The sequence below is a fragment of the Zootoca vivipara genome, chromosome 10, assembly GCF_963506605.1.
Source record: "Zootoca vivipara chromosome 10, rZooViv1.1, whole genome shotgun sequence".
In the NCBI taxonomy this organism is placed as follows: domain Eukaryota; kingdom Metazoa; phylum Chordata; class Lepidosauria; order Squamata; family Lacertidae; genus Zootoca; species Zootoca vivipara.
Genome location: NC_083285.1, coordinates 32,523,941 through 32,539,023, shown reverse-complemented (window position 1 = coordinate 32,539,023; position 15,083 = coordinate 32,523,941). Strand labels below are relative to the sequence as shown.

Below are 15,083 nucleotides of genomic sequence, written 5' to 3'. Positions count from 1 at the left end.
ATCTGTTCCTAAACCAAAGCATTCCAAAACCAAGGCACACTTTCCCATAGAAAGTAATGCAAAATGGATTAATCCATTCCAGACTTTAAAAATCAACCCCTAAAACAGCAAGTGAACGTGAATTTTACTATCTAACAAGACCATTCATCCACAAAATGAAAGCAATAAACAATGTACTGCAGTCACACAATCAATCAGTAGCTGAACTGGGTTCCACACAGTCACACAAAAAAGAGCCACAAAAACAAAAATGCAAAATAAATAGCAAAACAGACAGACCTCAACGTAACACTCAAAATGGAGCATGTTTGACTTCCAAAAAAGCCAAACCAGAACACTTACCTCTGGGTTTGCAGCGTTTGGGTTCCAAGTTCTTTGAGTACCAAGGTGTTTGAGAACCAAGATACCACTGTATAGCAAATGAATGGACTCAAATAATTTATGTGTGGGTGGAGCAGCTTTATATGGAGAAACTACCCAAGTCTCACTAGAGCCTTGTCTTCCCCAGTTCCTTTTACCCATAAAAACTGCATGGCAATACACCCAAGGCACACAACGGGGTATATGTGCCTCAAGTACTCCCATCTATTTATTATTTCAAGTTCTAGAGCACAAATAATTTTAATGGTACAATTTTCCTCTTCTTCTAGGTAAGGGAACGACTGAGGGTTTCTTTAGAAAGAGTCTCAGCACTTGAAGAGGAACTAGCAGCTGCTAATCAGGAGGTAAATACAGAACTTTTCTCTGTCTTGTATGATGTAACTTTTTAATCATATTGTCACAGTCCTTGTTTGGCTACTACTGAGAGACTAGTACCACAGCCATTCTGTCTTTAAGGCTTTTATTTTGCCTGATATTTACAATGTGGTTCAGTATCGAGAATACATGTCCGATCAGTCTGACGAAGATTCTCCCAATGCCTGGCGTCTGCTCATCCCCCAGCATAGTAAGCGTGGGATTCCTGCCCTCCTCCCTTTGTGCCTGCGCACCTTGGAATGTCTTAAGTCAGGCATGAACTTAAAAGGGCGAGGTATCTCCCCGCTGGACACTTCCCCTGATCCCTCCCCCTGATATCCTGTCTGAGGTTGCAGTAAGGGCTCTAGGATGCTGCCTGAGCCAGGGTGCCTCTCTTCTGCGATTCAGGGAATGCTCACTGCTAGAACAATCCCTGACACATATCTTGTGGATTAACATTAGAGTTACAATGTGTAAATACTGCTTTGGTTATATTCTGAAAATCCTGCTACTTTTAAAGGGGTATGATTTTTGTTTTTTGTTTTTTCTGGGGAGGGGGTTTGCCTGGACGGGGTTATCTGGAGGTGGTTAGAGGATGGATGACGGCTAACAGATTGAGGTCGAATCCTGACAAGACAGAGGTACTGTTTTGGGGGGACAGGAGGTGGGTAGGTGTGGAGGACTCCCTGATCCTGAATGGGGTAACTGTGCTCCTGAAGGACCAGGTGCACAGCCTGGGAGTCATTTTGGACTCACAGCTGTCCATGGAGGCGCAGATCAATTCTGTGTCCAGGGCAGCTGTTTATCAGCTCCATCTGGTACACAGGCTAAGACCCTACCTGCCCACAGACTGTCTCACCAGAGTGGTGCATTCTCTAGTTATCTCTTGCTTGGACTACTGCAATGCGCTCTACATGGGTCTACTTTTGAAGGTGACCTGGAAATTACAACTAATCCAGAATGCGACAGCTAGACTGGTGACTGGGAGCGGCTACCGAGACCATGTAACACTGGTTTTGAAAGACCTCCATTGGCTCCCAGTACGTTTCCAAGCACAAACATGAGCTCGGCCCAGTATACCTGAAGGAGCGTCTCCACCCCATCATTCTGCCCGGACAATGAGGTCCAGTGCCAAGGGCCTTCTTGTGGTTCCCTCACTGCAAGAAGCCAAGTTACAGGGAACCAGGCAGAGGGCTTTCTCAGTAGTGGCACCCGCCCTGTGGAACGCGGTATTGTATTTTAATATTCTGTTGGAAGCAGCCCAGAATAGCTGGGGAAACCCAGCCAGACGGGGCAGGGTATAAATAATAATAATATATTATTATTATATTATTATTATTATTATTATTATTATTATTATTATTATTATTATTATTTATTTATTGAAACCCGCAGTGTCAAAGATAGCAGGAAAGTTTAAAAAACGAATTGTGATACTTATGTTACAATTGAAGAGCATGAGTTTATACAGCTCCTTTTTCAATACATTCACTGCAAAACACTGTCTTCACTCACAAGGTGGTGGAGTGAGCTTCCTCCCCTCCCTCCATCAGCACCACCATACAGAATAACATCTTAGGACATTAAATTCGATGCTCATTTTCTGTCACAATCATGCAATTTCTCCCTCCTATTTTTGAAGATGGGAAGAGTCATTTGAACTGGACCTCCGGCCATTGTGGAGTGTTCTGTTCACACTGCTATCTACATGGCCAGTGAGAGAACAAGTTTGCTACTACACTCTATGAGACGGGATGCTGTCCCAGCAAATGTATGAACAAGGGAACTCCTCTGTTCCTGCTGTTTGCAAAGTGGTCCTTTTACTGAAGTGTTTAAAAAATTGTTTCTTTACTTGATTCCATGAGTACATACATTACATCCTCTAACAGTGATCTCAGGTGCTAAGTACCAATAAAAACTGAGCCAAAAATGGGGCTACTGAGAAATAAGAGGAAGGTCTCTGCCATGCTTGGGAGAAGCACAACAAAGCATTTATTAACACAACCTAACGGAAATTGAGCATGTTCAGTAGCTGCGGAATGTTGAGTGTCAGGTGGAGAAGAAAAGTGGAGAACAGAGGAAAGTGGAATGCTCTGTTTTGAAGGAATAGCTGGACAGGAGCACTTCTGTTAAGAGGAAGGAGACACTGCAATATTGTGTTGAATATCCCAGCTGTGTCTCCTGTCTAAGGAGTATTCCTGCCTAAGGTTCCAGCTAGCTATTCATTATATCTGTGTATTGCTCCTATTGTTCTCAGAGAGTTACTAATTGTTTAACCAAGGGAGGAAACCAGGCACAACAGAAATGAAGAGGCAGGAGTGGGGGAAAGCTACAAAAATTGCTGCTTACCAGTTTTACTATTTTTATCTTCCTCCACACCTGCAGTGTACTGATGATTTGAAATATATGTTAAAACAGTGCCCTGCTGAGTATCCAATGTTTGAAGTCTATTCTAGCAAAGCTACTTGGTCTGCCTTTTTTTGTGTGCAGCTGAATATTTTTTCTTCTCAAAACCTTGATCCCTCATAGCTGCCTCAATGTAGTTCTTAGCGTGGGATTTTCATTTCACCTTCCTGGATCACAATTACAGATTATATGTTTCCGTTTTTGTTAACAATAGGTATTGCAATAGTACTAGCAAGGAGCATAAATTTTATTAGTGTGTTTTTAAAATAATAATATAGTTGTTGTTTAGTCATTTAGTCATGTCCGACTCTTCGTGACCCCGTGGACCAGAGCACGCCAGGCACTCCTGTCTTCCTCAATAATATAGTACTAAATATCTAAATACCTTCTACAGATCACAAGATTTGAGAGATTTGAGTCCTAACTAGGACATTTTATGTAGAGGCAGAAAATAATAACAACCCTCCCCCTTCAGTCCAGTTTAAAATTAATCCTGAAAAGCCTGATTAACTACCTGGACATGCAGGGAATGCCCAGAAATTAACCTATCTCTCCCCATGAAATTGCAGTCTGGCTATTTAGGACCCTTTTTGTTATGACCTCAGAATCTAGCAGAGCAAGACTCTGAGTAAGAGGCTGCAGAGTGTCCAGTTAAGGAGCAGGACCTGGTCCAAGGTTCTAAGTCTCCTACTGGAGGTCAGGAAGCAATGAATCCTGTTACATTATCATTTTGGGACATCCCAGAATGATCAAAATAAACCCTCAGGAAAACAGGCACATTTCCCTGAGGAACCTAGTGCCTCCCACTGTTCCTCACTGGATCAGCAATGCCAGGGATGTGTCAGGATGGAGACTGTGGAATTGAGGAGGAGTGTCCATTTTCACTCTAGAATATTGGCTATTTAAGGCTCTAAAGTAATCCACAAGATAGTGGACCCTGAGAAGAGAGAGCCTGGGGGCAGGTTCTTAAAAAGACTCAGACTGCCCTCAAGCTTCATCAAGGCAAGTTGCTCACTCAGAGCTCTCCATGGTGCTGCAACATCTGACCTGCCTTTCTGTCTTCAAGGAATCTGCTATCAGACCTGAATGTAACACACTTGTACAGTAAACTCAACTATATTACTGGGCACTGGTAAGAGCACATTACATCTTCCCATTGCAATGTGGGTCCTCCTTGCCATCCGTCGCTCATTAGTTTGTTCATCGTTGCTATCTATCTATCTATCTATCTATCTATCTATCTATCTATCTATCATCTATCTATCTATCTGCCCTGGTAGCTCAGTCGCTAGAGCATGAGACTCTTAGGCAGGCATCCCCAAACTGCGGCCCTCCAGATGTTTTGGCCTACAACTCCCATGATCCCTAGCTAACAGGACCAGTGGTCAGGGATGATGGGAATTGTGGTCCAAAACATCCGGAGGGCTGAAGTTTGGGGATGCCTCCTCTTAGGGTTGTGTGTTCAAGCCCCATGTTGGACAGAATATTCCTGCATTTCAGGGGATTGGATTAGATGATACCTGTGGTCCCTTCCAACTCTACAATTCTATGATTCTATGACTATTATACCCTGCCTACTAAGTGAAGATTTTGAAGTAGTTTCCAGTATGTTAAAAATACAAGACCAGATGTGAATTCCTTAAGAGCCCAGAGGCCCCGCACCGGGCTGCTGTTGATGTTTCTCGCAAGTCTCCTCCATCCTCCAATGTTCTAGCTACTGCTCTGCATCTGAATCCCCTTGCCTGGAATTAGTCCCAGATGTTAGTCCAGGCATCCCCAAACTTCGGTCCTCCAGATGTTTTGGACTACAATTCCTATCTTCCCCGACCACTGGTCCTGTTAGCTAGGGATCATGAGAGTTGTAGGCCAAAACATCTGGAGGGCCACAGTTTGGGGATGTCGGTGTTAGTCCCTCACAAGTCAAATGTTAGCCAGTGTTTCTCCATTGGGCTGCTGCTAATGTCTACGTGTCAGTGGGTGGTGCTGTGCTCTAAACCACTGAGCCTCTTGGACTTTGCTGATCAGAAGGTCAGCAGTTCGAATCCCCATGATGGGGTGAGCTTCCATTGCTCTCTCCAAGCTCCTGCCAACCTAGCAGTTCGAAAGCATGCCAGTGCAAGTAGATAAATGGGTACTGCTGCGGTGGGAAGGTAAACGACATTTCCATGCGCTCTTGTTTCCATCACAGTGTTCCATTGCAACAGAAGCAGTTTAGTCATTCTGGCCACATGACCCGGAAAATGGTCTGTGGACAAACACCAGCTCCCTTGGCCTGAAAGTGAGATGAGCACCACACCCCATAGTCACCTTTGACTGGACTTACCCATCCAGGGGTCCTTTACCTTTTTTCTTTCCTTTACGTGTCAGAGGAGGGGAGATACTGTGAAAAAGTGCTTGTAAGTTCCCAAAAGACAGTGGCTGCTCCTGTTTGTGGGCAACTTATTCAGGGTGGCTGGGCACTGTGGGAACTTCTAGGTGTATATGTCAGGGAGAAACATTGGAGGAATCTGAGGGGTGGGAAAATCCAAAGTTTTAGTAAGGCGGTTGCTTTTATTCGGATGTGGGGAAGTCCTGTTCATCTCTACTTAAATACTTACTTTCCTTAAGTGTCACATACATTATAGATAAACTGCTTTATGGTTTCATTACAATCAACTGGGATGTAAATGTTTGCAAAGCTAGCTTTCACTTTCAAGATGATATTCAAGATGATTTCAAGATGATATTCAGGCATGCTTCTCCTTCCTCTTCCATACAAATCCACCCACTCTTCTCATCAGCATTGCCTACATGGCATTATGCAGATGCTGACAGTAATGCTAATTGTTGTTATGTTTTACCTGGTTTTGTAAATCAACTTCAGCCCTGCAGCTGGCAATTGTGTGTAGAATAAGTGGTTTTCACTGAGATTTCATTCCACAGTTCTTCTAGGAAGAGTGTCTGCTGGAACACTATCTGAGATGGAATCCTTTGTTTTTAAAGAGTTGAAGTGGAGAGAAAGAAAGTCATTTTGGGTAGAAAGGTGCTTTATAGCATCCTTTCACCTAAGAAGAGGATGAAAAGGGCTTTGTGGTTGCTGAAAGCAACATCCCAAACCAGTTTTTGAAACTCTGAAAGGCCTTTTCTTCTACCTTTTGTTCCCTTAAAGTGCAACTTGCACTAGTGATAAACGCCATATAAAGCCGTCCTTACTGCAATGTAGCGTCTTCCTGTGGCTGAAAATATTTTGATTGCCTTTTTACAAACACAGATGTCATCATATATGTGCTATTAAATGAATAACAGACCGAAGAAGTAGACCCCCTGCTGTTGAGAATGGGAAATCTTGAGTGCTTCAGCATTCAAGCCATCTCTTGAGCCTTAACCTCAGCATTTAACCTAAGGTGTCCGCCGCCGCCCCCCACAACATAATATTAAAGTACAGTAGTTTGTGGGAAATTTCTGCATGTTGGTTAACGGAATCAGAATTTTAAAAGGTTCTCTTGCTTTAGCTTCCTATCACATTGAAGCAGCACACATGAGACTGCAGGTTCTCATTAACACTGCATTAATTTGCATTGCAATTATGAAGGCACTGGAGGAAGCAGTTCAAACTTGTTTGCATAGCTTGAAATGGGAAGGGGGGTCACAAATTTGACAAAGATGTAAAGAAATAAACTTCACTGAACTTGGCATGTTCCATCGTTGACTAAGAATGTAGGCATTTACAATTTTCCGGCAAGATGGTGTAGCCACAGCCTGTATACCAGAGATGAAATCTAGCTGAGAAAATATTATACATGATGCTTTTGCATCGAGTGTGGCATGTAGCCATTTAAGCATCCTATCAGCCTATCATTATGACCCTAAGCTATCATTTGGCATGTTGCCTCTCAACCAAAGAGCAAAGGAAAGACATGTTCTATTCTGGCCCCGAGGTTGCCACCATAAATGGCATCCCATGGCAATTTCCAACCAAATTATATAGAACATCTTATTGATACAAAAATCTTAAGTTTCCGTTGTGGCAAACTGATGGTGATCAATTTTCTTGAAGATCCAGTTTTCTTTGCACACATATTTAATAATAATTTTATTATTTGTACCCTGTCCATCTGACTGGGCTGCCCTGCCCACTCTGGGCAGCTTCCAGAATATACAGAAACATAAAGAAACATCAAGCATTAAAAAAAATTCCCTATACAGGGCTGCCTTCAGATGTCTTCTAAAAGTCAGGTGGTTTTTTTATTTCCTTGACATCTGAAGGTAGGGCGTTCCACAGGGTAGGCGCCACTACCGAGAAGGCCCTCTGCCTGGTTCCCTGCAACCTCACTCCTCGAAGTGAGGGAACTGCCAGAAGGCCCTCAGCACTGGACCTCAGTGTCCAGTTTGAACAATGGAGATGGAGACACTCCTTCAGGTATACAAGGCCAAGGCTGTTTAAATGTAAGATACCCCTGTTAGATATTCAAACAAAAGTAGGCTATTTATCTAAATAAAAATAATGTATATTTATTTAGATTTTTTAAAACCCACCAATTCTAAATATATATCGTTTAAACTGGATGTGTAAGCAGGCACCCTATTTTTAAGTGAGAAAGTGGTGACTAATCAGATTAGAAATGAATGAAACCACACTAGGGGCTGGAGAATTATTGTTATTATTCAGAAGGCTTGAGTATAATTTGTACCCAGAACTCAGGAGCAGAAATTGAGCAAGCAGGCTGTATCCTAAATGCCAAACATAATTTGTTTGCATTTATTCTGTCTTCATTGTAGTCTTTGCTTACAGTATCATAACATTTTAGGACTAGCTAGTCATCTTTTTTAGCTTATATCCAAGCAGAATGTCACATTATGCTTTGTGCCGTGAATTTTGCAATGCAGTTCTCCAGCGAAGTCAGTTGTACCAGAATGCACATGCTTGCATAAAGTGTGCATATAAATGCATATATTAGTGGAAATAATATGCAAAAAACCATTATGCATACAAACTGCATCTAAGCAAGTGTTTAGTAAGAGAATTTGCACTAAAATGCTGGTGGATTTTCATGAAGACTTTAAAAAATAAAAGATGACAAACCGTTTTGGAAACGTGGTGAACCAAACTTAATTTTTTTGGGGGGGGGGGTAATGGAGAAACTGAGAGAAACCAAAATGGACAGATTTTCTTATCCCCGATTGTGACGTGTGAATGTGGTCATTTTGCATTGTTTGCTTAATACATGGTGGTCACAAAGCTGGCAAAATCTACATTTTTACATGAGCTTATCTTCCAAAGACAAAGAGGGATCCTTCTCATCCCAGCTTCCTCTCAATATTTTGTTTGACTAGTATAGAATTGAATAGAATTGAACATATGTGGATAGATGCCTTCTCAATTATTTGGCTCTTCAAGGCTTTAGATGCAGGATGGAGGTCTGACACAAGGCATTTTATTTAGCATTAGCATCTGTCTCGAAGAAATCTATTCCAAAGCAGGCTAAGAAGGAAGCCTGATTTTGAAAACTGTTTGCTGCAGTGAAACAAATATAGTTTCCCACTAGATTTTTAATAGGATGTGGAACATCTGTTTGTAAATGTTAAAGTTGTTACACTTTGTCAGGAAAACAAGCTTGAGTCATTAAAGGTTAAGAGAATTTGGTGGGGGAGGTAAGAATGAAACCATTGACAGGAAATGTTCTGTTATGCTGGGGTACCATGCCAGGGCTTTCCGGGTTGTGTGTGTGTGTGTGTGTGTGTGTGTGTGTGTGTGTGTGTGTCTTGCTTCAGGCTGCACACAGATCAGAGCAGCAAGACAACAACAGGGGAAATCTAAGATGTAAAGTCAAGTAAAAGTCAATAAAATAATAATAATAATAATAATAATAATAATAATAATAATAATAATAATAATTCATTTATACCCCGCCCATCTGGCTGGGTTGCCCAAGCCACTGTGTGCGGCTTCCAAGTCATAAAAACATAATAAAACATCAAACATTAATAGTAACAATCTGTTCCAGTATAAAAGTCACGATAACTTTAATATAACATATCAAACAAAGCAACATTCAACAATCCATCAGAATCTAATAGTAAACAGGAAAATTAAACATCAGCAAATAATAATTAAACAGTTCAACCACAATAAAAAATTACCAATCTATAATCAATAAAAGTAACAACAAATCACAATGTATAAAATACCGCAAAACATACAAAACCATGTAAAACATTGGTGACCAAACTTGCCCTCCAGCTGTTTTTGGACTACAACTCCCATCAAGCTAACAGGCCCAGTGGTCAGGGATGATGGGAATTGTAGTCCTCGCTGTTCTCAAAGTCATAGTCTGGGAAGCTAGGTGGGGCAAGGCAGGTGTAAATGCTATTGCCTGCTAAGGAACAGAAAGTCTCTCTCCCCTCACAGGGGCAACCCGAGAAGCAAGGTTCAGAAACAGTTGGAGGTTAAAACATGGCAAGCTCAGTGGACACCTGGGTGGCAGTGACCCATGAGTCAGGAAGCTGGCACAACGGTATCGTTCTGGTACTCCATGCCTGCAACTGAAGGCTTTTAGAGTTCCACCCAGAACACAGCAACAAGGCACCCATGTTGCTTACGGATTTGGCCTTCTGCAACAACTAGCTTCCTCACGAGTATTCCTCAACTGGCACTTTGGAATCTGGTAGCCAATGGAGCCTGTATCTTGAGGAAGCTGTGCCCCCTAGGGCTTGGTAGCTGCTCAGTATCTGTCTCTGAATCTGAAAAAGGGCAAGTCAGATTGCCAGTTTCCCTGAGGGCCCTGGGCGCTTAACACAGGGTGTTCCTCTAAGAGTTCTAGGTCAGCCTCGGCCCAGTATACCTGAAGGAGCGTCTCCACCCCCACCATTCTGCCTGGACATTGAGGTTCAGCTTCGAGGGCCTTCTGGTGGTTCCCTCACTGCGAGAAGTGAAATTACAGGGAACCAGGCAGAGGGCCTTCTCGGTAGTGGCGCCCGCCCTGTGGAATGCACTCCCACCAGATGTCAAAGAGAGAAACAACTACCAGACTTTTAGAAGACATCTGAAGGCAGCCCTGTTTAGGGAAGCTTTTAATATTTGATGAATCGTATTTTAATATTCTGCTGGAATGTTGTTGTTGTTGTTGTTGTTGTCCTCCAAAGAATAACCTACCAACCGGGGGCATGCCTGGGGGATGGGGGGCCCCTGTTGGCTTCATCTCCTCCCTGACATCTATGATGGCACCCCCAATGTTTTTGTTCTGCCACTAAAATTTAGCAGTAGCAGTGCCAGCAATGCCTCATGTTCTAGGAAGGGGGGGTGGCGAGCCTCACTGGGTGGGCAGGAAGTGGCAGGGTTATTGGTTGTGGCCGCAGGTGCCAAGCACAGTTCCTGCCCCCCCCCCTGCAAAGAACCCACAGGGCATAGCGTGGCTGCCACTGTTCGCTTTTCTTAGAGACACCGCTTTGCAGAGCAAATACTTGTACTTTTGGGTTTTCTTTATTTTTATTTTTTTTTAAAAAAAGAGGGAAAGCATATTTTTGCCCCAAGTAAAAGAGAACTGCAATTTAACAGGAGAGGCGAGATAAGGTGTTTTCCAATGTTATACACACTTGACAAACCTTCTCTGAAAATAGACCCTGACCTCTTTACATTTTTACTATACTGTTAATTAAATTAAACCCTTTTAGTACATCCTAGACAACTGATTTAATTGGAAGCAAATTTCAATCAAGATAATTAGACTGACATAATTTAATCCTTTTTGCTGACTGATGTTTTTAAATGGAAGGAACATTAAGGAAAAACCAGCGTTGGATTTACCTTGGATAAGAAACCGATCTATATCATTGCCATGTCTGCTTTTAATAGTCAACCACCATGGCATGTAATTTGTTTTATTTTATTTTTTTCTGTTCCATACAGTAAATGCATAATGCAGAGACTGAAATATTTATTATAATGAAAGAGGAAAGTCCTTGGTTTGGGGAATAGGCTTATTCTCTCCCATCCAGCTCATCAGGGGTCACACTACTTTGGCCCAACCACTGATCTTTACTCCCCACCCCAGACCTCAGGTGTAAAGCAGATGGGTGTAGCTTGTACAAAACAGCTTCATGGGCTAAATGGACTGGCCCAGAGTTTCCCCACCCTCTGTACCAGCATTCTATTTTCTTTCCATTTCCCTCCTTTTTTGCATTTTGATTGTTTCTTTTAATTTTTGGCTAAGGCTAAAGAAAGTTCTAATATTTGGCCTCCTGATGAAAGAACAGGTTGGTGCCTGATAAATTTTCCTTAAAGGCATACTTCGCTCTGCCCATGTTGTGTTTCAGCATGGGCCAGCAAGTATAGTTCAGAGACACAAGTATATGCACAGCAACCAACCTGGATTTGTTTTCAACTGTGGACCATGATATCCTCTGGAAATTAAGTTAATGGAAACACACCAGTTTAATTTAGGGGTCCAATAGGTAGGTGTTGGTTATGCCCATCGTAGCTTTCATTTCTATGACTCTTAAGATAAATGAACTACAGTATCTGTATTCCAGGTGGGTGTAAAACGAATATGAACCTTTTCCTATTAATTTTGGGCTGTTTCTGTTTCAGAGCAAATGAAATGGAACTGTGTTTTTGTTACTACTTAACTCAGAATTACATTATGTCTGCATCAGAAGGTCTCTGTTCCATTTCATAGATCCGCCACCAAGTCTAATAATGATTTCTACAGCCTCTGATTCTTAGTTGAGCAATGTGACCAGTCACTTTAGATATCCACCCTGCTGTGCAACATTTAAGCAACCCACTTTTCTTTTACTTTATTAATCCTTTGAGCTGTGAAATTGTTGCATGTAATGGCATATTACATTATGAATGTATTGTGTCCAATTTATTTCTCTAATTTTATATTTATTTCTGCTTTGGATAAAAAGCGATAAAGACAGTTTATAAATAAATAACATGTATCATTTTTTATCGGAATTTCATGCTCACCGAAATGAATAAGAGCTCATCTGGCATAGATTGCTTTACCATTTCCCAGTATTATTATTTTTTACTAAAATAAAAAAATTCCTTCAGTAGCACCTTAAAGACCAACTAAGTTTTTATTTTGGTATGAGCTTTCGTGTGCATGCACACTTCTTCAGAATTTTTTACTGTCATCATTGCAGCTAAAATGCCTAGACACACTTTGTGATCAAAATTGAGGCAGTGATTCAGCACAATTCAAACATTGCCCTTTATTGTCTTTCTATATCCTTTACAACACGAGTATTTCCTTTTCTAAAAAAAAAAGAAAAAGAAAGGGTATAAGGAGCTTCCTTACAGTTAGATCTAAATTGCATATGACAGCAACAGTGTGGACATCACTTTCCCCACTTCTGTCACCTCATCCCAGTAATGCCAAACTAAATGTGATGTGTAATGTGACATTGTGACACCTCCCTTCCTCCTCATTGACTGCCACTTGCAGGGGTTCAGGACCAATTAGGTTGCGTCACACAAGTTGCTTACTTAGACGATGGCAGGGAGTTTCGAGTTGGCAGGTGCTACAGCCCTCTTCAGGTATGGCAACCATGATGGCACTTTGTGAGTAGAAAAGGGATTCAGGCAGTGCTTTTTTCGGGGGCGGCGGATGCAGGGGTACGCATACCCCTAAACATTTTGTGAATCTAGCAGGAGAAGAAACTTAAAAACTTGGGGGGGGGGAATAGTTTATTCTCTAGCACGGTGAATTGTCAGTTCCACCCCTGATGGCTGCCTTTTGTCCATTTACTGTATTTATTTTTCCTGATTTTCCCAATTGGTGATTTTCTTGAGTCAAAATGAGAGTACCCCTAAACATTTTTTTGGGGGGGGGGGAGCACTGGATTCAGGACTATGTCTTTTAGCCTGATGATTCAAGCCAGCTACCCTGTATTCTGCTATAACTGCTGCAGTGGAGAGCCATTTTTAAACATATCCTCAATTGTGCAAGGACCCCCCTCCCCCCAAAGTGGACAAGGCTCCGTATCCCAAAAGTTATCTGAGAATATGGAAAGACAACAGTGAGGGAAGGCATGGCCCCACAGCCTATTTCAGCTGGGTTTGCTGCTTCGTGGTTGTAATGTATGAAGAAGGCATATGTGCCCCATAGCATAACCCAGTACGGCTCTTCTAACCCAATAAGGATGTCTCCCAACTGGTAGCAATCAATGGATGTTATTGCTTCTTCACCCCTCCTGCACAGTTAAATGCAATTTTTGAAGAATATAGAGCTATTTTGGAAATTGAAGTTCTGTTCACGTCTGTTAGAAGCAACCTTGTGTAAAATTTGTCCTGAGTGGTCTTGCTGATCTGAGTGTCTATGAGATCAAACTATTTCAATCTACATATAATATTTCTTCTTCTTCTTCTGAGTATCAGTTTTACGAACAGAAATTGGGGTGCTGAAGTAAAACCATGCTGGCTTCTGTGCTTTTGGAGGGGTGTGTTCTCTAGTTATGTAAAGCGCAGTATCATTAACAATTTTGCTGATAAACCTAATAGGCTGATGGTGTGCTCTATTCTCTTAAAGGGTTTGATTTCATCATTTTCGTTTACAAAGCATAGCTGTGTGGGAAGGTGGGGGGGGGGTCCTCAGTTAGGATTATGGAACTCTTTGCTCTCTTTTTCTTTTGGAAATGGCCCCTCGATGCAAATGTTTTCCCCAATTGATAAAACTTATTGTTAAAAACTCTCCCTGACCATGGTCTTGATCCATATCAGCTCCCCCACCGCCTGTGGCTGCATTTTACAGAGGAAAAATATGTTGCAAGTTCCAATCATGGAACTCCTGAATCACGCTTAGTTTGACCTTTCATTATCACGTAAACTAGTTCTTTCAAATGCATAGCTGATAAAAGGCTTGAAGGAGGATATAAAATGATAGCATTCAAGGGTGAGGGAGAAAGATGGTAACAAGATATACCATCTTTAAAGATTTGTAGCATATTGATATAACGTGAATAATAATATTAAAATATTGTCACATTACTGCTTAGAATGCTATGTACTTATGCTCAAGAAATGAAATTCTTACTTGCTATTTGTTCTGACCTTAATCTTAATTCTTTTTCTAGATTCTAGCTTTGCGTGAACAAAATGCACACATTCAAAGGAAAATGGCATCAGGGGAGGGTCCTACTGACTCAGAGCTCATCAAAGGAATGGAGCCTGGACAAAAAGTTCACGAAAAGGTATAAAGTAACAGCTTCCGTTTGAGAGTCTTCGTCATTTGAAAAGTTCAAATCAAAGCCCACTGCTCTAAGATCCCAAATCCATTTCTGCCTTCTAAGATGAACTTAATGTGATGAATAAAACCTGGCACCAATGCACAATGAGCCGCTAGTGTATTCTGAATCAATGCTTTGAGCAGTCTCTTTTGTTTATGCCCGCCTATAGAAATTAAAGCTGCTTCTTTCTAATTAAGATAGTAGTAAAGAAGTTTCATCCAGCATCAGGTTGCATGGGGAGGCCCCGAGCCCCACCCCATTTCTTAGATAATGAAACACACAGACACCAATATTTTGGGTTAATGGGATAAATAAGGCCACAACTTTATTGGTTACAGATGTGAGCAGTATTAGCTTAGGCCAGGCATCCCCAAACTTCGTCCCTCCAGTCCAGATGTTTTGGACTACAATTCCCATCATCCCTGACCACTGGTCCTGTTAGCTAAGGATCATGGGAGTTGTAGGCCAAAACATCTGGAGGACCGGAGTTTGGGGATGCCTGGCTTAGTCTCATGAGGGTCAACCACCAGTAGGGGGAGCCCTGTTGATGTACATCAACTGCGAGCCCCCCCCCAGGGTCACCAATGGGGTCGTGGTATGGCCTTAACCCTTACCCAGGCTTCGGACAAGATCCACACACCCAGATCCCTTTAACGGAATACCCTTAAAGTGGAGGCGCAGATGAAGGCCACAACCTCCCCTTCCATAAACCAGGTTTACCAATGCCTATC

At 42.0% G+C, this 15,083-nt stretch overlaps 1 protein-coding gene across 1 annotated transcript in view; it reads left to right on the top strand.

Annotated features, from left to right (window-relative positions):
- The window catches only part of PPFIA2 (PTPRF interacting protein alpha 2), a 260,822-nt gene that overhangs the window by 178,007 nt on the left and 67,732 nt on the right, over nt 1-15,083 (top strand). Inside the window, exons 6-7 of the mRNA XM_035128598.2 lie at nt 651-725; nt 14,200-14,316. Of these exons, the coding sequence (XP_034984489.1) occupies nt 651-725; nt 14,200-14,316 (192 nt within the window). The remainder of the gene's footprint in view (nt 1-650; nt 726-14,199; nt 14,317-15,083) is intronic.